The sequence below is a fragment of the Apteryx mantelli genome, chromosome 2, assembly GCF_036417845.1.
Source record: "Apteryx mantelli isolate bAptMan1 chromosome 2, bAptMan1.hap1, whole genome shotgun sequence".
Taxonomy (NCBI): Eukaryota; Metazoa; Chordata; class Aves; order Apterygiformes; family Apterygidae; genus Apteryx; species Apteryx mantelli.
In genome coordinates, this window is record NC_089979.1 from 12,780,980 (window position 1) to 12,806,813 (window position 25,834).

Sequence of the window (25,834 nt, forward strand, 5' to 3'; positions counted from 1 at the left end):
TTATAAGATACATCAAAAAGAAAAATCAGCTCATTATTATAAAAGAAGAACATTATTATTAAAGAAGAACAAGTTCTGAACTATTTCAGGGTATCTTAAAACTCTTCATCGTGCACAGCAGACTTTAGTAAAAAAAAAAAAAAAAGTACTCTTGGATACTATATGCATACTAATTACAAAGCATTCCAGTATGGTGAAGTCAAATACAAATTAACATGTATACAACCAGTGTGCTTTCGGTTAACATCACTGCATCAATGCTTGAAGAAAAAACATTCATACCAGCTCTTGCTTAAACAGCATGAGTCTCTTTTTATCCAAAGCAGTGTAGTTCAACCCTTTGGGCTTCTTTTCAGCATTGCTAATGAAGGCCCTGGGACACAACAATAACAGATTCTTTGTGTGAGTTATTTCTGCTAAGATACATTGGAATGAAATGCTCTCTATCTGCTGCAGTGCATGAACCAGAAGACAGAGATGCTGAAATCCTCTGGCTAAAATAAATATTGAGCACCTATCTAAGAGTCAAAGAAAAGAGCAAAAAAACCCTCTATACCATATTCCATAAATCAGGGTTAATATCTATAAATTAGAATCTATATCTATTTTGAGCCCAGTCATAACATCTGGCACAGACCCCACAGAGGGGTTATCCCAACATGTGAAATCCTTTGTTTTTACTTTAACTCTGCATAATTTTACAGTGTGTCTATCAGTTTATTACTTCCAACTTATTCCCATATACATTCTATTCTTAGAGTCCAGAAAGCCAAAATAATAAGCCAATGATTGTCAGTTTTCTATTGTCAACACTGAATATTGAAAATAACAGTGAATATTTTCCCATGTAAATAGATACTGCAATTTGGGAAGCCCTTTGCTTTTATAGCAGAATAAAAAAATAAATCTCAGTTAGCTCACTGTGTTTTCTTTTACTATCGCCAGCTTCCTAGTCTAACCTGGAATTTGTAGGCAACATATAAAGTTGATTTTCTGTGTGCCTCTGGTAAATGCAGTTACCTGCTTTGATGGATAAAATCATTTATGGTCTTCCTCATTTTCTCCTCAGGTGTAATCTCTGAAACTTTGATCAAGTCTTTTACTTGTTCTAATGACTCTTCCTAAGAAAAAGACATGAAAAAGCTGTTATGTAAAGGAGGGCACTTTGTCGTTCTGCCAGTGTTATAATACCATTATTCACCATATGACTATCAAGAATGAGGGAGGTGACTTTGTAACTCGGCAAAACAGGACCTTTGAAATATCACTAAGCTTGAAGCGCACAAAGAGAAGACTCCAACTGCATGATTTATTTTGACCTTTTCTGAGGTTCCCCAGCTACTGCTTGGAGCAGCTTTGGTTTTTCACCGCTTTCAAGAAGACCAGTGGGTGGAAAACATTCTCCACTAGCGAGACAGAAAACTATAGTTCTCCTTGGTTTTGTTTATAGCCCTGCTGCTTGCTTTAGCAAGTTTCCTGTGTAACTTCTCAAAACTTAGTGGGCACCTGAATCCATACACAGGTCTACCCTGACACCTGCTATCATCATCGAGAACTGGAGTCTGTTCTCATTTACTTAAATAAATGGCTGGATTTCCAGCAAGACCTGTGGGTGTTCCCATACACTGACAAATATATGTCTCTCTATATATATTCAGATGCTTAATTTTCAGTCACTCTGGTTTGAAAATGTTGGCCTATAAACCACTTGCTTCTCATGATACAAGCTTGCATCAGTATGACTTCAGTATTGTTGTTCGTGAGACTATACAGCTTTTGGTATCTATCAATGTTTTTAGGAAAGTTAAAAGCATCCTTGAAAGTGTCTCCAGCCTAAGCACATGTTAAATCATATGGACTGGGTCAGAAGATGCCAGAGGAAGAGGCATAGGAAACAAAACAATTCTAAATGCCACATTTTAAATGTTTTGCTGTTCTGACAAAGAATAAAATATTTTTAAGGAAAGAAGACAGCCCTATAGCCAAAAAAAGTTTCCCCTAAAAAGTGTGGTCAGGAATATTTGACTAGCTCTGACAGACAAAAGCAAATTTGGAAAAAAAGAAGGGACTAATATCTACTGCTTTTCACAAACCGAATACCAAAGATTATAGCTGAGGGAGTTTTCAAGGCATGTTTTGGGGAACATGACCTTTCACTGGCATACTCTGCTGAATACCTGAGCCTCAGAAAATGGTTGCAACTTACCAAGTGATCTGCCATTTTCTCAAGAGTGTTGGAAGAGTACAGACGAAAGGTCTGGTCTCCCCAGTAGCTCTTGACACAGATGCAGGGCTTCCGCTCATCATATGGCAGGTACTGATAGTTCCTGTGAAAATAAAGTACAGAGCAGAGCATAGGAGTAGGGAGTTTGGGGGAGGCACTGGAAGGAAAAACACTTTGATGTTCTCTCAAAGCACAGAAACTGAAGATGCCACAGGATGTGTTCACACATGCTGCCCAGTAAATACATGAGAAGAATGAATGCAAATATCAGTTACGCTACCTGTGAAGTTCCTGAAGAGAAAAAGCTGGCAGCCAGTGGATCTAATGTTAACGCTTTCCAGGGCGGGGAAAAAGCCAAGCAAAGAGGCATGCAGAGAAGCTCTGAAATGTGGTGTTGTGGGTGGGAAGCAACAGGGATACAACGCACAGCACGAAAGGGAGCAAAGAGTAAAATCTGGTCACCTCCTCAGAGCGTACTATTTAACAGCAGAGGCCCCATCATCTTCCCTGTCCCTAATGGTGGGACAGTGGAGAGCTCCTTAATGAAAATGGAGGTCTGTCAGCTGCTCTATGCTCTTCTGGGAATGGCTCCAGTGCTGTGCCACCAATACATGCTCTGCAGCACAGAAGAAGCTGTAACACAGAGATATTTTCTGGTGTGTATTCTTCTTGTGATCTTTCAATATTTCCCCACAGAAAATAAAGAATAAAATTTCCTGAGGGTCCTGCTCTTCACTACCAAGACCTTGTTCAACGGCTGGCAGAAAGAATAGTTGCAAGGAGGTTCTGGGAGAAGTTGTGTTACCCAAGAAAGGCAAAAGTGCTTGGTATGGAGAGGAGACTTGACTTCTCCCATTTCAGTATGTCTATCTGAGCAGAGGCAAATTTTTAGAAAGTTTTGATCATCCGGCTCCTGAAATCCAGAGCCCAAAGGCTGAGTTGCCTAAACCCATGTGGGCCCAGAAAGGACTGGATGTCTCAGCAGTCCTGTGTCATATCTACTTGTACAGATGCCTCAGATACCCTAGATCATTTCAGATAAAACTGGGCACATGTTTAACCACTGAATGAAGCCCAGAGAAACCAAATCATTTGTCACTCTTGACAATCCTAGCCATAACTTCTAGTTTCCATGCACCCCTAATAGGTTTCTACAGGAGTTTTTCTGTTTGAAAGAGATGACAATCATCTTCTCTACAACCTCATTTGATTGTCCTATGGGATATCAAAAGAGAAATAGAATTTCCTGTCTACTCTCTCCTAAATAACCCACAGCAAAGTGAGTATTATTCATCAAATTCTGTGAGTAGTAGTGCCACACAGGTCTTGGGCAATCATACATTCGGTGGTTTCATGGTAGGGAAGAACAATCCAGCTATTGCCCACTGCCAGGACTTCACAGAGCTTATAAGTCCTTTCACGGAATTTGTTATTGAGGAAATTATATGGCCATGAAATAGCTCGTAAGGATTGAGTTTTCCTGTCTATTATTCCCTCTATGAGATTTGGGAGGGACCATTTTTTTCATTGTTAGTTTATCCTTGCTATATATTTTGATATAAATAGGAAAAATCCCTACCAATTTCACAGTATCGTTTTGGTAGTCTTATTATTCTGCCTGTTCTTTTAATTAACTAGTGGCTTTAATCTCCAAAAAGGGCTTCTGTTACTGTTTTCCACTGTTCATTTATGATAGCAAGATGTAGTGTTTATTTAATCTACTGAATATCCAATTAAGAACTGATTAGTGCTAAAAATAGCCTGTGGTGAGACCAGTAAGATTCCAGTATGAGGCGATGGTCATAAAGTCACTATATGGCATCTGTGGCTGGCCAAACAGTTACAGACAGCACAAGAGGGGGAAAAAAGACACAACATTTTACATCTCCATAAATCTGAGGAAAAAGGGTCCTTAACGAGGGAAAGCTTTAATACTGGAGTGAGCCAAAAAGCAAATTGCACATTTGAAGTATGATTCATTCTTTTACAACAGTTCTTTAAATCTAAATTCTTGCTAAGGGAAAAACTAAAAATCCCATAGTCTGCCATGGAGGATAATAAACCAGCATGTACCCAAATCCGCAGTATTGTTAATGAGGAGAAGCAACAATTTGCTGCAGAAGTGAAAATTTCTACCATGGTATTTTCATTCTTGTTTTGTTTCACTAATTCTTATTTAATTTGATTGAACCATTGATCGCAAGAAAGGATGAAAATATTTTTTGACTTTGTGGAGGTTCAGAATCTAAACACAAATTCATGTTTAAATTTCTCAGAGTTCTGTGCAGTGAGGCTTCGAAACACAGCTCCTCACCTGTTCCCATCTGTGACTAGTGGCTTCTCGGGGTGTGTGGTGGATATCAGCGGTACTCCAAGGTCACAAGAAATTTCATCCTTCCCCTCATGGAGCAAAGGGTCACTTTCTTCCACTTCTCCATCACCATGTGCCTTCTTTTTCCCTCCAGTGCCTGCTGCCGCTCCCTCAGTAACATTTCCAAAGTTGCCTAGAGGCACAGGGTGACCAAAGAAGGGACGAATGAATAGGAGGTTACGAACCTCAATAAGGCTTAAAAAAGGGAAAGAACAATAATACCAGTTGAAAATCTTTGTCACCTCCTGTTCATTAGCTGTTCTGGCCCTACCACAGTGTATAAAGGTCCTGCAGGGTATGTCAGTCCCGCTCTCTGTTCAGACTGCACAGCAGAGCCGTGCTTCTTTACCCGCCCTGCCCAGCAGTACTCAGACACATACTACCCCTGACTAAGTCATGACTTCTACTCCCTTGCCTAAGTGATGTGATCCTCTCGTTGCTGGCCCCAGGAAGACCATGGGATCTTCTGCTGCTTGCTAGAGAAATTCCTGGTATTTCTAGAACCAGAAGCCTCTATGTGTTTTTGATTTAAATAGCAGTTGTGTCTCTTTTTTATATTACAAAGTCTGATCTCAGAAGTGCTAAAGCTTTTTTACAGCCAAGCAAATTTAGCACAGTAGGGTTGCAGAGGAGCCTTTACTAATAACAACACTTTGAGGACTCAGCTTCATGCCTGAGGCTGGATAGTTCTGCTAACAGTACAGCCGTCTTCTCTGATAGCAATTTGCCTTAAAAGGCACTAGGAAAGAGGTGCATCTATCAGACTGGCAATTATAGATTTTATTAGAGTTAGATAGAAAACACTCACTGGGGGAGAGGGATGTGCTGAATCACCCCATACAACAACCTGATCTCAATTTTGATTCAGCCCTTTGTGTAAATAATGGTCATTTGCTGAATTTGGTTCCAAATTTCAACTGTAGAGGAAGCTGGCAGATGTTCAGGTCCAGACTTCAGAGCCAGACTCATCTTCACTATTAATTTCAGCAGTATCATTACTTGCCCAAGTATACAAATGAGTTTCTTGTTATTCCAGCCTTGCTTTTCACCAAGGTTTCAGCGTGAAGCAGTATCACACACTGATCTGTGTTCGTCATGGAGATCTCTCCATGCACAGCCCCCCACAGCTGCATGCACCCAGGTACACAGATGCAAAGACAGCAAGTGCCAGAAGGCTACTGTGCACTTGGGCTCTAATGGGGCTAATACAGAGATGAGCAAACTGCTGCAAGGGAAATAAGGCCATTTGATGCTTCTCTCTCCAGGGAAATTTCCTCTGCTTTGAAAATATTCAGTCAATGCTTATGGAAATGTCTTCATTTTCTCTTTAGTCTGCTTTCAGGGACAATTCAGCCCACCATGGGAAGGACCCTACACGGTACAGTTCTGCTTTACACAGAAAGACAACAGGATTTACCAGGAGGATTTTAGAGGACATGCTGGCATGTACATTCTCAGGCATGGCTGTACATCACCCCTATGCCACCCTCACATACTCATCATATCTATACATCAACAGGGTTGGGCAAGAGGGTCCTCCCTGCAGAGGGGCTCCATCAGCACTAGGGACAAGTTGCAATGGGCATTGCTGAATGACCTCCACTCTGAGAAAAAATTGTTCGAGCTGGGTCTCCCAGGAGATTACAAGGCTAAATACTGGGTGAGTAGCTGTGCATTGGGTGAAATGGTATATATTAATAAGGGGCGCCTGGGAGTAAAGACAGCTAAATCGACTTGACTGGAAGAAGCATGGTACTATCCAGAAAAATGATGTTCACGGTTTAATTCAAACGTGCAAGTTTTATCTGAAGCTGACTCCTGAGCTCTGAGACACAGTTATCAATAATACGCAGTGTCCCCTTACTACCAAGACTCCCTCTCTGCTTCAGAGAAGAGCTTAAAACACTTACCGACAGAAACCTCAAAGATTATTGGCTTGTCTCCTATCTTCCTATCAATCATTGTGGCTTCAAAAAATGTCCCAAAGAGGAGAAATTCCTCAAGTTTCTCTTCATAGACCTATTGGAGAGGCATGAGACAGAAAATTACATTTATTTTACCTTCTGGTCTTTTTTCCAGCCCAGAGAAGCTTTTAGAAATCACTAGCAGCTGTGTGTTGTTGTAAATCTGTTGGTCTGAGGCTGTCAGCAAGAAAAAATTTGTAGGGAGAAGTAATACCTCTTCCTTGAGAAACTTAAATGATTGGAAAAAGAGACCAAGCTGTGTGCCTTCAGTTTTGTCAGCGTTATCCAGCTATAGCAGCCAGTCAAATAAAAATCATCACCTCCCACTTTGAACTCTGTCTCACCAGTAGTCTCTACTAAAGGATTTCAGTATCTTCACATACTATTATACCATCATCCAAACTATATATCTTTAGCAGTTCAAGGGCGCAACAGCAACAAAGTGTCACCATCCTGATATAAGTCATTTTACAGTGAGTGTGGCAATACTGTTTCTTTGCATTGCCCTGGTAAATGCTGACATTGTCATGCATCCAGGCAGGGGAATGTTTTCACAGCTCTGCTTCCTGGGTGAGATGATTTTAACCTACTGGCCATAAGTTTGTACTATCAAGACTTTGATCTTGCTCAGGGACACTCAGCTCCTGGTGACATCAATAGGACTTGAAGATCTCTGGCATCCTTGTTTTATTAGACTTCAGCCTTGGGGCAAAAGCCTACTGCAACCAAATAGATTTATGCTGCTGTGCTCTGATCCACAGGCACAGTGGTGGGTTCGCCATGGTGCTGTCCTCTGCGATTTGCTTTCCCTGGCATCACCACACAGAAACTGGTAACTCAGTTGTCAGCTTTCACAAGATTTGGAAGCAGAGGAACCAAAGGATCCTGACACAGCAGCCCATCCTGGAAAGCGTAATGACCTCCCATGGAGTTTTGAGACTCTGTTTGGCTCCGTATAAACCTCTCGGAAACCCATCATCTGCTTGCCCCAGCGCACACTTTCACTCAAGGAAGGCCAGCTAAACCTCCAGTGCTCTTGGGTCATTAACAAAACAATCTGCTATCCCCAAATCAAGACTAAGCTCAGTAGAGCTCAATTGTGTGGTTCGAGTTCTCCCGATTTACACCCTGGCTGCCTCAGTCTCCTCAGGGCAACCCACTGATTTCACTGCAGGAATACCAGTGTACTGAGCCCTACAGGCAAGACCAGAACTAGCCCCTTTTGCAACAGAGAAGAGAGCCAGACAGTGGATAAGATACCAGCTGTATCTGAATGTTTGTTCCCCAGCCTTTTGCAAAGCAGGGAACAGCTTTTGACACAGCCCATGGTCTCTTCATTTTGAAGCACCGCTGCCAGACACAGCAAAGGGGCATAGGTCTTCAGTGACAGCATTAGCAGCACCTCTTATCAAAGCTAGCACTAAAACAGACTGTAGCTGCAGAGTAGCTTTAGCTCCCCTGCACCTGGGTTATTTTCAGCATGAACACAGAGTATAGTGTGCTTAGTAAAGCTGAGGCTCAGAGACCTTGACACACACATCTACCTCCCTTTATAAAGAAAGCAAATTGCCAATATTTAATGCCTTCTTGCTGTTGGATTCAGTCACTAACGGGCTGTAGGGCCAGGTAATCAGAGGCTCGATGAAACATTTTTTGCCTTACTTCTAATGTCTCCTGTTCCTACTTTTCCTTTTAGAAAGTCGTAATGCAATTACTGTGTCTACTGTAGCATGAAATATTGTTGAATGTCAAAAACAAAAGAATATCAGGCAGTGCCATATTATGTTGTTGCCTCTTACTCATTCTGTATTTGAAATTCAGACACAGTTAACAGAAAAAAACCCTTATTATTACTATTAATATTTATTGGTGCTACAACAGGCTTTGTTCATCTGCGTGAACTATTTGGCTAGCACCTATGACAAAAGTATTTGAGTCAGTCACAGTAATGCATTTCCTCTATATAGAGAAAAATAGAAACAGGTTTCTTCTCATGTTACCTCTAGTGCAATCTTCAGAGGAGAACTGAGGCACAGAGGCAATTTAAATTTATACAACTATATCAAACAAGACCAGGACATAGGTTTGCACACTGGCTTGCAATCATCCATACCATTTCATTCTTAGCACGCTCCCTAACATGGTTTTGACCTGTCCCAGCCAGCACTCATGCAGGCAGTGATGAGGCACAGCCCAAGGAAGAGCACTTGTCAAGGACCGCTCCCAAAAGGTGCTCTGGGTATTTTCATTCACTTTAGGGAGAAAGAGAGTTGAGGTACACAGATGCAAGCAGGGCCATGCTCCCTAGTCGCAAGGCCAGAGAACAAACTCTCTGGTTTTATTTACTAGGTAAGATGCAGTCAAAAGACAAAGAATCAGATCCAATACAGGACTTAAATGTCTTAGGCAGTGAGACAGGACTCCCAGTACAAACATCAGAGTTATGATCAGTGACATACTGAAGTGGGAAGAAATTTGGATATAAGACTATTTTTCTTCCCTTTTATTGGGTAAAAAAATGAAGTTTGTATATTTAGCAATCTGCTGTTGCTCCCAGACACCGTGGTGTGATGGAGCAGAAAATCAAAGCTGTGGTTCTCGAGTATTTGCTCAGCACCTGACTCATGTCTTCCCACAACTGGGCAACCTTCCCAAAGTATTGTAGCACAGGTTCTCTGGTGGTGTAAATCAGTACAACAGATGAAGTTAGGAAAGTTACATCAGTTAACACCAGTTGAGATTGACAACGTAATTTGCATCCCCTCTCTTTAAGAGACTAGCAAACTAAGAGATTAGCTATCCTACTACTACCATGAGGGGTTAAAGGAGAAATAAAACATGCACCCAGCTAGGCTGTATCTCTTTGCACTTGCCCCAATTTTACATCAGTGAGCCCCTACTGACTTTGATTGACGACTTCTGATTTTCTCCAATAAAAGCAAGAAATCAGACTTTAAAATTACCAGCTGTCCTCTTTGGCTCTCTACCATTTAGCAGGTATTATGTCGCTTAAGTTTCCAGCAAAAACACATGGATGCAGCTAGTACAGAAGGGGCAATAAGATAAGAGGCTAAGTTTTATGGGAACAGAGTAATGTGGAAAAACCTTACCTTAACACAATACTCATGGCTACAATAATTGCCATCCTACTCAAGCTATTCTATGAGTTACAGGTACACACTAATGCTCCATTTGTGCTTGCATTATTATGGAAAGGTCCCAAGACTATGGAAACATGAAGAAGCTAGTAGGAGGCACATAAAAGCAGTATTCCACAGCCTGAACCCAAATACACAAATCAGCATCTACCTCAGAGGTTTAGGGATGCATATCAATCAGTCTCTTAATCTCATACTGACCTCTGAAGGCACATCGAATGGCTCAACTTCCACTTCAGTTGAGTTTGTCTTGTCTGAAGGAGAAGCTGACTTTCCATTCTCTCCTGCTTTGTCAGTTTTGTCTTTTCCTTTAGCTGCTTTGGAGTCTTTATCTTTAGATGGCAATTTGATATCTTTGACAATCCTTGAAAACTTTGACTCACGGGCTCCTCCTGAAAGTATCTCCACAGCGATCTCAATGAAGAGACGTCCCCTGAAGGAGACGCCTTCTCCAAAACCTTCATTAAGCTCCTGGTGGTCATCCATAAGGCTGTGATTCCTGGGTGAGCCGTAGAGGTTGATCCAGGCAGGCCCAAAGGTAGGCAAGAACCCTGGAGGTAAAGTACATTTTCAGCCTTTCCCTTAGATTTTAGCAAGCTCTCTCTCACAGTCTACCCAAAGAAAGCCTGCCTCCAGCACACTAGAAGCCAACCTAGACCCATTTCTATACAGGCAGGGACCATTTCATACAGAACACTATTTTGCAGGGGATACTTAGGTACTGAAGAGAGAGAGGGTGAACCAGGGACACTGCCAACGTGAAGCTGTTTCTCAGGAGGAGAGTACTAACACTCATGTGCTGGAGGCATGAGGCTGATGGCAGTTCTTGAGAAAAAGGACTTGCTTCCACAGACTGAGGACTGAGTTGTGGTGGGAGAGGAATGAAGGCTTTCTCACCATGTACAAATTGTTCCCAAGCCCATGCCACTACTCACCTTAAATGATTTATGTTTTATTTTCTGATTAGCGGCTCAGATACACATTTGAGTTGCCAAGTTTAGGGAGTTATTGTGCCTTTGCTGACCATGTTCCACACTGAGATAACGTATCATAAATAAGATTATACACGTAGGCTCAAACATAAGTGAAAAGATTTCAGGTAGTGAGCTTTACCTCACCTATGTGACAAGCTAAATCACTAGCCTATGGTAATTCCTTGAGCTGTGATAACACTCAACCAAGCCCTAACTAAATGTTTAGCTCCTACTGGTTAGATCAGAAATACAAACCTCCTTGGCCCCAATTTGCACTTTGTACTTTCATTGCCAGACAGAAACTGGCACAATCAGTCACTCCTAACGTATTAGAACAAATTATTGCCACAGTCGCAAAAAGGTACCACATTATGTAGTGGTCCTGTAAGCAAGAAAGGCAGTGGCAGGCCACCACACACCAACAAGCACAATGTGACATAACTTCAGTTTAGGCTCCCAGAGCCAACAAAAGGGCTACATGTTCATGTGAGCTCTGTGCATCCCTTAGGTGGGATTAGTCAGTGCGCAGACCTCGAGTAAGTGGATTCTACCCTAAGGGTATATTTTGGAACAGACATTTCCCCCTTCACCTTTGTCACCGTCTTGCTCATTTGATATTTTCTTCAAGTCAATGAAGTGGGTGCCTAAGGCCACATCATTCATGCTGCCTTCATCCCAGACCTGGATTTTGACTCTTCGGCAGAGTGGAGGGAACATTTCCTTGAAGACGATCTGTTCATGCCATACAGGATCTGCACAGTTTTTCTGCACTGTTGTCCGACCCTGAAATAAAAGTCCAGCAACTTTAACCCTAGCATTTAGGTCAGACTCTGGAGAACGATGATAAATCTAGCTCAAATTGCACTTGACGGCATTTCTCCATTCAACTTTTAAGCAAAAAAATCCTGTCTAGTATAGGTGAAACCTGAAAGTACCTCTGCTTTATTACTAGCTAGTCTTAGCGTAGGGCATAACATTGCACTAAAGTAACTAATGCAGGTGATGTTCTTGTTTATTTCCCTCTGTATCGGAAAAAAGACTACATTATGGCTTATGAATCCTCACTTGCACACAGCAGAGCTGGGAATAAGGCCTAATTCTTCAGGACCCTTATGCACAAACATATTTGTGCAGCCAGACCTTGGCATTTGTGTTACAAACTACACATCTTTAAATGGCCATTGAAATGCCTGGATAGGAGTAATCCAGCATGATTGCCTTGTAGAAGATGGAATGCATTACAACTGCCAGGCTGTGTGTATCAATGGAATTACCTTAAATGAGGCAATTTGTCTAGTATAACATACAGCTACTGTGGCTCACGTTCTGGGCAAATGCCTGCATACTAGGGATTTAGAGGCTGGAGCTATCTCTCTAGGCCTGAAGGAGATGGCAAGGCCGTATTGAAGACATCAGTGCAGCCACAGACTGTAGCAGGTCTTCTACATTCATATTCAATGAGAGAACTGAGTCAGGAATCCCATCAACATCTCTAAGTCCCCATGTTACACGCCAGCAGGCAAACTCACATCAGTGACCCATTCTTACATCTTCTTCAGATCTCTTTTAAACCTGAAGTAGCTACATGCATCTGATCAAACATTTTAACCCATATTAGTTCCAGATGTAATACTTCACAATTTGGCTTCACGGTAAAACACAGAGTTGGCACCACAGGCCTCATTCACATACCCAAAACTTCTGTAAAGGACAAACTGGATTTCTCCCCAAAGTCTCCTTGCACACAGAAAGTGTTGCTGGCTTAAAAATGCATTCAGTTTGATTCTTTCTTTATTTAGACCGGTAATCAAGACAAGCTCCTTCTCACAATGTTACATGGGTTTAAGACAAGAACTAAACCCTGAGGCCTCATTTGCAAACCACCTAGTCAGAAGGGCCCTCTCAGTAGGTCTCTGTAGCATCACATTAGGTGTTGCAGTAGCTACAGGAGTAAAAACACCAAGCAACACTGAGGCAGTGTCTACTCAAATGTTTCCTCTTCTGCTGCCCCCAGAAAATTTGCACTGGTCCTGAAATACAGCAGTGTAATTCTCTAGTAAATACAAAGCCCTAAAATCCAGGCTGAATCATCTTTACTGAGCTCAGTCCCATTTACTTTTTCACCCTAAGGAGACCAGAGTAAATCACTGTCTCATAACTTGATATTTTAGTAACAAATTTACAGAATTATCTGTCCTACTGCCATCTGACTCTAACCTACTGCTATGCTGCTGATATTGGTTCTTCAGCTGGCATTAGATGTTTCCTTCACTTTGTTCCTGCATAAGTTAGGAAGTGAGGATTTCTTGCTGATGAAAGAAAAATCTGTTTTCCCTGATATACATAAGAGTAAGTAAGTGAAAATACCTCAGCTGTTGCCTGCCCGTAACACAGCTAATAGGAAAGAAGGCCTACATTTGTGATCAAGAAGATCCTAATTACCATTTGACCTGCAAACATGACCACCACATAGGGATCTACAAGGTCCTTACTGTCACCTATGAATGCTTTGGTGACATTGGCCATGATGCTAGAGTTCATCTTCGGAAGCCCTTCTGCTTTGTAAATTCTCACATAAAATCTGGCCCATGGTCTTTCAGATGGAAATCCTTTGGGGATCAAGAGGTTCCTGAAAGGAGAAAGAAGCCATTTCCTTAAATGGAAAACTCAGACAATGAAGTGATATTTTTTTCACATAAAATTGTAACTTCAAGTTAGCAAGGCAGGGACTGAAAGGAAAGCAGAGGACTTCTGAGGTATTCAGTAAAAAAGGATGAAGGAAGAAATAAACTGTTGTAGTACTTTTCAATCTGTTCCTCAGTATCAGTTGTTTTCTGAGTGGCTTGTATTGTGTCTCCTTTCCCAATCACACAAATGTCACACTTCAGGTATCCCTTGGCTCCTGTCCTAATGTCAGCAGGGTCTGTGAGAAGAGCCCACTTGTCACAAAACTGATGACCTGTAAAAATATAAAAGCTCAGATGGTGCAAACAATGCAAACTCTTCTCCTCTTCATCCCCAAGAAGGACACTTCTGCAGCTGGAAAGCTGCAAACAAGGTTCGTGCTTTCAGGAGGATCGTGCTGAATTACCCTTGTTTACTAGATATATTTGCAAGTTCCAAAATGTTGTGTGACCAGAAAGACAAATGAGAGGACTGATCTAGAACTCAGCAGGAATAAGCTTATTTTCATCAAGGGTTGCTAAGGTCAAGGACTGAAGACCAGTGGAGGGTTGGGTGAAATTTCAGCAACCAAATTAAGGCTAGGGCTTTATGAGGAAAGGCCATCTTTTTTGATGAGAACTGTTTGGAGATCTTAATACTATTCTATAGAAAAAACCTAGCTGGGAACTGTGGGAGGGTGGAGAGCCATCAGAAGAAGAAGCCAGAAGCAGCCTCACTTGAGCTGCTCTTCTCGAGGAAGGTCCTAAAACCCTTCCTGGTGATGGGTATAGACAGGGATGAGACTCACTGGGCCAGCTGCAGTCAGGAATATCAGAAGGAGGGACAACGCAACAGAGCGGTTTCATTGTACAGCACAGTCACAGGGGGTGAGGGCAACCCCTGTGTTGCTGGGGCAGGAGGTGGGGTAAGGAAATGTAGCCCCCAGCCTTGCCTTGGCTCTCCTCTCCTTTTCCTCATTCACACTTACTGCTCTGTTTTCCCATCGCCTCTTGGTTCCCAGTACGCTTACATCCAGCCATTTACATTAAATCCTTGGCCGTTAGCTTGGGTGTGTAAAGGAGAGGGAAGGAGAGACTAGAGTGCACTAGGCTGCTCTGGGATCTCAGGGATATGAGCTCAGGATTGTTCCTCAGACCCAGCCCTCCTGTAAAACCACATGCAAAGAAATATAGGGCAGAATGCAGAGACTAGAGCAGTAGCCTGCTCACTTCAGTCAGGTTCTTTCTGTCTATCCACTATTTCCAGAGCCCTGAGAAGAGAGTGGTCTGAAGGACTCATTGCTCTTGATTTTAGATGCTTGACATCTATAACAAGTGTCCTAAATACATCCATTCCTAAAGACTGAGAAGAGACCTTGAGTAATTAGGGAGGAGAGAAATTCAGGTGTTTTGTGGATGGCTATAAAAACAGGTAGGGGCCAAAAAGGGCTCTGTGAGCTTTTCTAAGTTTAAAATTTCAGAAAGCACTGGGCAGGTCTGAAGATGGCAAGTCAAGTGGAACCACACTTGCCTCACTTTGTTGTGTCCTTCTCTCTCCCCCTTCCTGGCTGGCCTCTCCTCTCACCTCCCAGTTCCTTCCACACTCCCTCCCTCCTACCCCAAAATGCGCAGCAGATTTTCAGCTGCTCCATCATGACCAAGTAGGGTCAGGCTTTCTAAGCATTCAGCTCCCCACTCTGACCCCCTAAACAAAAGCCAGCTTTGCAAAAGTGCCCCCAGATCCACAGTTCTCACCAATGGGCAGATTTTCAAGGCATTTTCACTGCTGAACTCTCTTTCAAAAATTTGTTGGTACTCTGGCATCTAAGTAGGAAAACAACTCTTCTGAAAACCTTGCTTAGCTTGCCACATGGCATAAACCCTTATCATCTAAAGGAAAAGCAGTGCAGCTCCCTCTCCCCTCCTCCCCTGCACCCTTATTTGACAGAAAAGAAGGCAGAAAAGGTAACGCATACCTGGCTGGCCGTATACTGTCCCCAGATCTACTTTAAAGGAGCCTATCAGCACACTTCCGATCAGTTTGTTATGCATAACCTGTTAGAAAAAGGCACATGAAAGATTGTTGTTCTCTCTCTTTCCAATCAACATAAGAAACAACAATCCAAACAACAATCACATTTAGCTCTAAGGGAATAAGCAGCTACATCCAGCAGCAGCCAAAGACAAATGTACTTAGCCAGGAACACAGCAAGTATTTGAAATATGATCTTCACCCAATTTTTGTGCCAATTTAGAAATCAGTACAGCTATATCAAGTGGAATCACCCAGCTTCATCACAGGTCCCAGGGTCAAGTAGACCGGGATCAGATGGATGTGTCTTCAGAGCAGATGCAGTTATATTATTTATACTGACTCTTTTAAATAAATTATAATGCATGTAAGCACATGGGGTATAATTGGTTTTCCATAGGCTGCATGAATTATATCTTTTTCTACACAATAGCTAAATTTCCATATAAACTGAGTACATCTGCAGGAGAGAGAATTGAAGTGTTTCTTTCAAACATTTCAGTGTGCACATAAACCAAGAGACTCAATTCTGATTTGCCATCACACAAACGTAATGAAATCAAAGCAGTGATGTAGATGTAAATGAGTACAAACAAGATGGCAAGCAGGCCCAGCTGAATCTGTCTTATTATCCTTCTTGTAAGCAAAGGAATTTAAATTAATTTAATTCAATTTGATTAATAATGTTACTTTATGAAATAATTCCTGGATCTATATACTTTTGTGTCTAGTTTTCAAACACATGCTTTCAGATGGTTGTGAGTAAACGTGTGCTTCAGTTCACAGACAAGGCAGAAGCTAGCAACATATCCTAAGGGAAGATTGGCTCTAGAACTGTATTTTTCAAAAAATAGACATCTCACCTGGTTTGAGAATGGCTTAAAAGGTTGAAACCCAGTCCTCACTTGTGGAAAAGTTTCTGAAAGTGGGCTGAATCTTCTGACAAACCTTGGCCAAACTGCAAAGACAAACTAAACCCCTGGGATCCAAGGTCACAGGAGCTAAATCCAAATCCTGGAGCCAAACATCCCAGCCTCTGAGAGCATTTCAGGAATCTGGAAGGATTCACACCCTGACTTTGGACTTGCATGTCCTAGATACAGGACTTTTTTGGGTTTAGCTTTGAATTTGTCATGTGATTTCACTCTGTGCATTTTTCTCCAAGACCAGGAGACATATGCTCCAAAGTAAAGATCACAGCCACCATCACCAGGTTCTCAGGAAAACTCAGGAGGTTGCCAATTGCAATGTTGTGTCCTTTCCCGTTAAAGGCCTGGGGCCACTGTGCCCCTATGATTTAAGGATCACGCTCACTTGTCCTTGCCAACTCCTCACTTCTATGTGGAAAGAGCGTCTGGGACTGAAAAAGTCAAGAGCAGACAAAGGAACAGTTTTATTTGACCCTACTATTGAAGATAAAACTTAAGTGACCTTTGTCTGGGAGAGGAGGCAGTGTGACAGTGAATCCCTCGTGCGCTAGCACTGCTCTCCCGAAGCCCTGATCCGGCCAGGACCCACCAGGGCACCGGCCTCCTTCTGACCACCCTGAACTGGAGCCCTTGGGAGAGGGACCCACAAAGACTGATGAGTCCCATTCTGAAGCCAAACAAAATTACAGCTTTGGAGGAGCTGTATGGGAATAGGAGCTTGCCCAAATCAACAGTTTCCAACAGAAAAAAAAAAAAGTAGCCTTAAAATGGTGCTGACGGAATACTTCACTGTTTTTGTTAGTGTTCTGCATCTCTCCTGGTACTTCTTTTCAAGCATACTTTTTCTAAGGTAACAAAGCAGGTAAGCATGGAGTTTATGGCAAACTTTTTTCATCTTCTCCGAGAGGGAGCATCAGATCTACATCATACCTAATTAAAGGTTTGCATCGTTTCAGACTTGATTAAAGATGACTCAATGATTTTCTTCATGTTTTCAAAATGAGGACAAGCATGACTAGTGTTAAAAGGGGAGGTATTTCAGTACTGGAGGTAGAGGTTTGGGATGAAAGGGGCCTCTCAGTTATACTATGGCATTGCTACAAGATTGCTGGAATACACTGGAAGATACTAATTACGAAAAAAATCTATTCATTAGCTGATGTTGAGAAATAGATACACTTATTTTTCCTCCAAATGCAGGATTTGAATGCAGCTAGATTAACTGCTGAACTGATAAACAATAGTTTGATACTTTTTTGTTTTCCTTGAGCTTCCAGATGCAGATTTTTTCAGATACAGATTCCAGATACAGGGTTTGTTTTCACAGATTAAGTGAATTCAGTGCATGAATGATTGCTAGTAAGGGAAGCTGTCCATCTTTGTTTCTCCCTAAGTGAAATTGAGGCTAAGCAAGTGCTAGGAAACTTTTATCCCCCAGAGTTTCCTTCCTTACCAGCACACATTTCCTCACTCATTAGTTTCTATTCCCCTGATACATTGTTTTCTCCAAAACTGTGTTCCAAGGTATAGAATTTCTGTTTTCATTAGTATATATGAGCATTGCACTGGGTTACCATTTCCTTTAAAAATATCATTTTCATCTAGGAGAGCTTCTTTAAATTCTTGGTGTTACACCTTCACCTGATATAAATCAAATACTTTCTGAAGTATGAAGTACATATGAAACTATGCTGATTTATACCAGATAAAGCTGGCATATTCCCATCTACAGCACACTTGGAAAACTGGTGTTTTCCCTTTTATCACTGGATATATGTAAGCATTATCAGAAGAATTTGAGATCCAACAGACCAGCCATATCTTGGAGAAAAGTGACTCTACAGCCCAAAGCAGCAGCAGTTCACAAAGATTTAATGCCCCTTGGGCATTATCAGTCCTGACCTTAACCATGTCAGAAGCCCAGGGTCATATGCTGTGATATAAGCCATAACTGTGAGATGGCACCCCCCTCCCATGCAAAAAGAGGAACCCAGTTTAAGCAACAGTATCAGAACTTTGTCCTCAGGGAGAAGCGAAGGTTAGATGTGCAGACACCCTACACGGGTATGAATTTTATTTCTGTGTATTTGAGCTGTGCATGTGGCACAGTGGATCTGAGCTAGACTTTAGGATATAGACTGTTAATTTACTAACAGAATTAAACACCTAGTTGTCCAACTGGGCATGTGTAAATGAAGGGGGTTGATTTGTGTAGTGAAGTCATTTAACTAGATGCTCAGCAGAGCAGGTACATGGTGAGTGTCTCTGAGGAAGTTTCACCCAGACGCCTTCCTATAGCTCCTACACATTGCCTGACTCTGCCAGGTTGGCACAGACCCTTTCCTGGTGTACAGATTTCCTGGAAATGGACAAAGTCCTTCAGGGGAAAAAAAGGACCTTCCCTGGGGCAGCAACTCACTGATCATTTCTCTGGCCAAATGGTGGGACTTTTGGCAGTAGAAATGCAGAAACACCACATGAGGGGCTCAGTTTATGATATTTGTAACTAATCCAAGTATGGAACTGTCCAGAACCTCATGAGCTCTTACTGTGCTCATCTCCTTGTTTGAGGTATGTATTCAGTTTGCTAAACGTGGTGATAAACCCCTCAGAGCCTCAGCTAAGACAATTAGCATGACTTCCTAGACTCAGCCTCTTAGACTGTAAATCAGTACCTATCCCCCAAATCCATGTTTCTTTTAGACATTCTGATCAGGGGCAGGTGCAAGTCTGAGCTGGCTGTGAGGTGGGGGCAGAGGGGATACACAGAGCCACATGGCGAGGGGACATTCATTTCACAGACCGTGGTAAACTGCAACCCGGTGTCCCTTTAATCCCAGCTGGTGACTTCACACTCTCTTGTCACTTCGAAGGAACTGAGCTTGTGAAATGCTCTGCCACTGGTTTGTCTTCACCAGTTTTACACCTGAAGCCTGTCAGTGCTGTAGGAACCTGATACAATCTTCGCAGCAGTTTTTAGGGGCTTATTTAGGCAATGGATTGACAAAAGGAGTATGCGTGTCTTCCATCAGGGCTGCTCTGAGACGCCCCATTGCTCCCCCGGGATCTGACTTGCTGCAAGCATTGGGAACAGCACTGAACGCTCAGAGCCCCCTTTCCTAATTAACACCAGCGGCTGCTGAAATTCCCAGACAGCGCGAGAGCTGCTGCTGAGGATAAGGTACCTGGATATTTCTAGTCAGAAACCACATTGAATCAGAGGAACTGAGATAAGCCAGAAGTTTCAGCTCAGTAATTTGAAATAAGTGGCAGCTTGGAAATAAAGGGATGGAGACAATGCTGAGGACTCTGTCAAACAAGGTGAAGTTTTTCCTTCTACTTTGCAGGGCCAAGCCAGCAGCAAAAAAGCACTCTCTTCCTGAGGGTTACATTCCTTCAAACTGTCGCCTGCTGCCTTTCCTCCTTTTCCTCTCCGCTATCCGTTCCTGTTCTTCAGTACACTTCATGCTGACTTTCTAGCACTCTTTGCATCTAAAATTATTTCTCTTTTTAATTACACCAAGAAGAATCATTTAGAGCTAATGTGACACAAACAACAATTGATCTTTACTTACAGTGCTGAGCTTTTCTATGTACTTACAGAGATGTTGATAATTTTGTCGAACAGAAAGACTTGCGGTCCGACGAAGTCAAACACAAAATACTGCGGGAAAACAGGACAGCGGATCAGAATCACCCTCGTTCTGTTAGCCAGCACTGCCAGCAACCTGGTTTGGCTTTCTGGGTTATCACACACAGCCCTGGTGAGCTGCTGGGGCAATGGTGGGCACAGCAACCCCTTTCCCTGCTCCCCGCTCATCACTGCCATGACCCGGACCTGTTTGCCACCTTTCGGCCTCTCTCCTCCCCCTGCTGCTGCATGGCGCTGCCATTTGCAAGTACTCCTGGCACTCACTCAGCATCAGGAGGTAGATTCAAAAGGGACGGGGGTACTCAGAAGCCCAGAGGAGCATTTTGTTTTAGGAGCTGTTTTGGTCTCATTTATCACCAGCTGGGAAAAGCAAGCTTCAAGGAAAGGTTTAAGTGGAGAAACAGTAGAGGAGGGAGGTTAGGGGTCAGTTTAGAAAGACCTCCCAAATGGGTAATTTGGAAAAATGCACAGAGGCAGCAGTAGCAGAGATGTGATGGGGAATCAGGATGGACAGAGCTTGAGAAGACAAAGGCTGAAGAGAGCTCCCAAGGGAGCTTTTGCCTGTGCTTTGCCAAGCCCGAAACTCAAGCAGCTCCTGGACAAATGTCACTGCTTAGATATGTAGGTGCTGCCAACTTAGTTCATCTCTGTTCGAACTACCAGGAGGTGGTCACCACAAGAACCATCAAAGAAAATGCCTTCTCCAAGACAAAGCACCCACCTCATTGTAAAAAGGGGCATTCGTGCCTTCCTTTACCGTCGTTTGCTTCTTCTCATCACCGATTTCTATGATCACCATGGGGTCGATGTTCTCACCCACCAGCTGCCTGGCCTCAGTGATGGTGATGGCAATCTGTGGGGCACAAAGACACCATGTGCGCTCCTGGGCTCAGATCCAGCCCACCCGGGGGTTGCACAGGCACATGAAGACCCTCACCCCGTGCTCACCTGGTAGTTCTGGGTTTTTATCTCCTCCCCGTGAATTCTGGGCACCATCTTTGCCCTGTTTAAATCACAAATCAGATTACTGGGCATCTCTAGGAAAGAGCTAGTGCTTTGACATGCATTAATGCGTTTGTGTCACTAAGCCTGCATTGTTTATGGCAGGTAGTTTTGTTATGGACTATTAGGCTTGATTTCACCAGCAGTCACTCTAACACCATCACTGGGATATGCTTTGTGGAGAACAACAGTCCAAGGACTCAGACCCAAGGTCAGATGACAGCTGCATAGCAAGTTGAGCCACAGTAGCTGTCCATGGACAAGACCAATGCAAATGGAAAGCAATGCAAAATAGCTTCCTCCTCTTTGATTTGAAGGCTACACTGTGTTGGCTTGTATCTCTCAGGAGCTCAGAGCACGTGCAAGGACACTTACTGCAGCTCAACTCTGAACCCAGCAATTTGGTAAGCACCATAGTTTGTACTCGAGCAATTTCACCTTTCACTCAGAACAGCACCCATTGTGTCTTTAACCTTTTCTTATTGCTTATTATGAAACATAAAAAGAGGATGGGAGGTTCTTATGTGTTTCACATAGATACTTAACATGGAAGAATTTGGTATCATTCTTTGAGTACTAAAGGATTTTATACTTGAATTTGCACGACATCACTCCAGATCTCTCTTCATCTCTCATACATTTGTTAATGGGGAAATACTTTGCATCTACACAGCCCAGTGCTGTGTCTTGCAGGGGAATGATTTCACCTGTTGATCCCATTAAACCTGACTCTATTCCTCCCCTATATGAACAGCTACACAAACACATTGGCTGCTGTCCCCTTTGGTTCATTTTCATTAGCAGCACGGTTCAGGCTCTCTCAGCATCCACTTCAATCTCTCTCTGCAGTGGATAGTATCTGGTGACAATCTGTCTTGAACCAATAATATTTTGCTGACAAGTACATTCCACTCTGTCATGTGGAAGTACAGGGGTGGAGAGATGAGTGCTGTCAGCAAACAGATTTTCTGTCAGAAGATGTATTGCTTTGTGCAATACCATTCCAGAGAAGGACACAAAACATGTTTTGGGGGATGTGAGGTAAGGTATGCCAAGCAGCACCTTTTCTTCTTTGGGCTTAAGGGTGCAAAAACACTGGATGATGCATCATTGTTCGTCAGGTCTTCCTCTCCCTCTTCTTGTCTTCTGAGAGTTTCATGGTGAAGATTTTCACTTTCATCATGATCACCTGGTGAACAAAATAATCAAGAGAAGAAACTCCCCTCTGATTTTTGCTTGCAAAAGCTAGCCTGGAGGAGAGCAGTGAATTCAGCAGCATGAAATGAATATTTTATTTATTTGGGTGTCCCAATTAGAGATACTGAAGTAGTTTGTGCTGTGCGGCATTGACGACAGCAGCATCCCCCTTCTGTTCAAAGCCATATACTCTGTATAAACAGTGCCTGCATCCCCTCTCTTCACCCCATGTGCACCCACACCAAGCACAAGCACACCAGAGGCACCCGACTACCTCACCTCTCATCTGGTAGAAAGATGGTGGGAAGTATGTGCTGGTTTTTGCATGTACTACTTCATAGCTGTTAGTCTGCCATTTGTGGTTTGACATAGCAGTATGAGATCCTCACGTCCCTTCCAAATGACCAAAATGGAGCCTAGCTTAGAAATAATTTCTCACCTTTCCCCTTTGCAGAGATGATGGACTGGAAGACCCAGCACAGAAAGAGAGAGTTGAAGAGCATGATTCATGTGATCTCTGGTGGAGGGCTATAGAGAGATGACATGAATTGCTTCCAGAAGTGCCTGGGTTTTTTTCTGACCGTAAAGAGAATCTCAGCAACTAGCTCAGATGTAGGCATCCACATTTGGCCGGAGGAGCCCTCCCCACACTGCTCTGTTTTGTCCTCCTGGTCCAGCAGAAATCCTGCCAGGGTCTCTGTCCCTTGTCTAATGTGTCTGTGTTCAATGCCTCTCTGAGGAAGGGAGCTGTGTGTTCTGAGCAAAAGTTTAAAATTCACTTGCAATTCAATTTGATATTAATATTTACAAGTAGGAAATGTTCAGTGACTCTGGACATGAGCAGTCTCTGCTCTGGAGGTTATCAAATGGTATCCACAACAGTAAGGTTGACTTGGTCAGAAATACCCAGTGGCTTAGGTGACCTTCTGGAGACATCCCTGCATTAAATGAGAGGAAAGACATCCAAGTGCATTTTCTGTAAGTACCCTATGACACTGTGCTCCAACTACAACCCTAGAGAAAGGGTTGTAATGGTGCTTTCCTATCTCTTTGCAAAGGTATAGTCACTTGAGGGGCACTTAGAAACTGTGGTGATGATAGCAAAGGACCATGCATGGTACAGGAAAACTCACTTGGATTTTTTAATTATAGCTTTCATCAGGTCTGAATGTACCTGTACCTTTTTTGGCCTACCCCTACATGGAGTCATATCATCACAGGCAGGTACAGACAGATGTGACTTTTGTCTGTGCTCCAAGGTAGCCAGGCATGAGCCAGCTCCAGCTGAGGTGTCCTGCTGTCCCATTAGTGCAGCTCTGTGTTGGAGCTGATATACAGAGTCTATCAAAAAAGATCACTACACTAGCAATATCATATACCATATATGGTTTCCAACTGCCCCTCTGGCTCTTGTCCAGCCTTCCCAGGACACAGGGAGAGTGAACTCGTCTCCTTATCCATGTGAGCATAGCCTGCTTTTCACCCCTTAAGGGCATGGTGTCTCTCCGCAGATTTGTTCTGCATCTGTAGCACCACGTTCTCATGGCTACCTCCCACATCCTGTTTACTCTAGAGCAGGCTGTTTGATTATAGTCTTGTAATACCCTGTATTATTTGCTTTGTAGGCTAAAGCAGATAAAACTTCCAGCCCAGCTGGGACTAGGCATGTGTCAGCACGACACGCTGCGTGGATCAATCTTTGTAAGTTCCATTTTGTTTCCATTAAGATGGTCTTCTTAAAGTTTCTTTCCCTTTAAAGTTTCATTTTCTAACATTTTAACACCTGAACAGGTATCTTTTTTTCCTCAATAACCTTATGTATGTTGTGCATAACTAATCAGCAGGAATTATCCCCCTGTGTGGATCCAACAACGGAAAATGAAAAGGGTGCAGTGAGCAACCACGTTCCCCCACTGCACACACCCCTGGTAGGTGAACTAAGCCCAAAACCTCAATCAAGAGAAGAGATAACCAGTAATTTCCATATCTTTCCTAGTTCAGACTCTTAAGCAATAAAGACACTAGTGAAATATATGAAGATGCAGCATTAAGACATCAATCTATCTAATGATTCAAAGACAGAATCATTTAAAATAAAAGGTTGCAGACGTGTGGATGCTCACAAGGAAGACTGAAGCAAATTAGAATACAGTGTACCTTATAGAAGATGGTATATCTTATCAAGTGTAAAATAAACTTTAAAATATCTGTAATTACTGGGAAGTTTAATGGTATTTGGTTTTCCCTGCTCCAAAAGCCCATAGCCCTTGCTATAAAGGTTGAAGGATAATCTTTTTAAAAGTAGCACCCTTCAGCTAAATAGTGCTTATGACACAAAATACATATTTCTGTTTCTGTCCAATAGTGGGTCAAGATACAGATGGCTGGTTTATTGCAGTACTATAATTCATGGGCTGAACTAAACACACAGGAGTCCATATTTTAAAAGACTCCATGAAATTTGAGGCAAGAAACTGCACCATAGAACTACGGAAGGGAAATAATTTGCTCTGGCTGAAATACCAGTTGTGGTGAAGGTGAACAGGAGACTGTTTGGATAGGAAAGAGCAAGGACCATGGGAGGGTGTGCAGGAGAACGGCTCGTTAGCTTGGAAACCAGCAGTGCCTTCGGAGGAAGAAACATGAACCTCTGTGTGTCTTGTGGATGTGTCCACACCAGTTAGATAAAGGTAAAAACCAAACCCTTGCACACACTGAAGAGGAGAACTGCTGCTAGATAAAGCTCGCAGCCATCACACACCACTCAGGTTGTGTCCTTACAGTTTCTAGCAGAAACAGATCTTCTGGATGGAATTACATAGCCGCAATAACTTATCTATCTCTAGAGAAGAGAAAAACCTTTCAAAACCTGTTGCCTTTCTGTGGGAAGATCCAGGCTATCATTTTTATTTTGCTCTATCAGATGCAGCAGTCTGGACTCGCAGGATCTAAAGGTGGCTGTAACAAAACGGCTAACGCAGAAGGAATACGCTCTCTGCTTACCTGGCAGTGATGAGGAATTTACTGCCCATTTTATCAATTACTAACCCAATAGCCCTAAGACAATTCAGATGTGTTCACTGTGAAATTAGATGCAACATATTCCCTATCCTGCTTTCACCAGTTGCAGTATTGATTTATGAGGCCTTACCCAGTGCGTCTTTGTTTGCAATAGTTAACCCTTTTTCGCCTTTTTTCTTCTTCTTCAGCTTCATGCCAGCAAATAGCCCCTTTCTGAAAAAGTAAAGAAAAGCCATCATTGCAATACCTTCCAGGCCTTTTCTGCGCTGGAATCTAATTTAATTCAAGGATCCGTTAAGCAGGAGTTTTAATTTCCCAGTGAGAACATTTTATTCTGAATTTCCTTTTATAGAAAGCAAACTAGGGAACACTCTGGTTTTGTGCTTCACCTAATTTTGTTTCGCTTTAAAATTTGGCAGCACACAGGGGAGCATACTGAGAGAAGAGCTGAAACTTCTTTTCAAACCAAGACAATGAACAAGAGGCAAAGAAAGGAAATCCACAATTTTCTCCAGGCCTGTTGACTTCCCCCCGCCACAGTTCTTCTGCCTCTGAAGAGACCAGAGATAAAAGTATCTCTCGCAAATAACAGGTTCCAGGTCAAAAGCAGTTTTCCAGTGAATTAAGATAAGCGTAAAAGTGTTTGT

General features: G+C 42.7%; 1 protein-coding gene across 1 annotated transcript in view; it reads right to left on the bottom strand.

Moving 5' to 3' along the window:
• FER1L6 (fer-1 like family member 6) overlaps positions 1-25,423 on the bottom strand; it is a 68,711-nt gene extending 43,288 nt beyond the window's left edge. Inside the window, exons 1-15 of the mRNA XM_067292598.1 lie at positions 25,318-25,423; positions 22,032-22,158; positions 20,916-20,970; positions 20,689-20,820; positions 19,917-19,979; positions 15,331-15,409; positions 13,494-13,650; positions 13,134-13,320; positions 11,282-11,474; positions 9,919-10,268; positions 6,506-6,614; positions 4,539-4,728; positions 2,207-2,327; positions 1,021-1,121; positions 283-373 (exon numbers count right to left, since the gene is read on the bottom strand). Of these exons, the coding sequence (XP_067148699.1) occupies positions 283-373; positions 1,021-1,121; positions 2,207-2,327; positions 4,539-4,728; positions 6,506-6,614; positions 9,919-10,268; positions 11,282-11,474; positions 13,134-13,320; positions 13,494-13,650; positions 15,331-15,409; positions 19,917-19,979; positions 20,689-20,820; positions 20,916-20,970; positions 22,032-22,158; positions 25,318-25,423 (2,061 nt within the window). The remainder of the gene's footprint in view (positions 1-282; positions 374-1,020; positions 1,122-2,206; positions 2,328-4,538; positions 4,729-6,505; positions 6,615-9,918; positions 10,269-11,281; positions 11,475-13,133; positions 13,321-13,493; positions 13,651-15,330; positions 15,410-19,916; positions 19,980-20,688; positions 20,821-20,915; positions 20,971-22,031; positions 22,159-25,317) is intronic.
• Between the last annotated feature and the right edge of the window lie 411 nt (positions 25,424-25,834).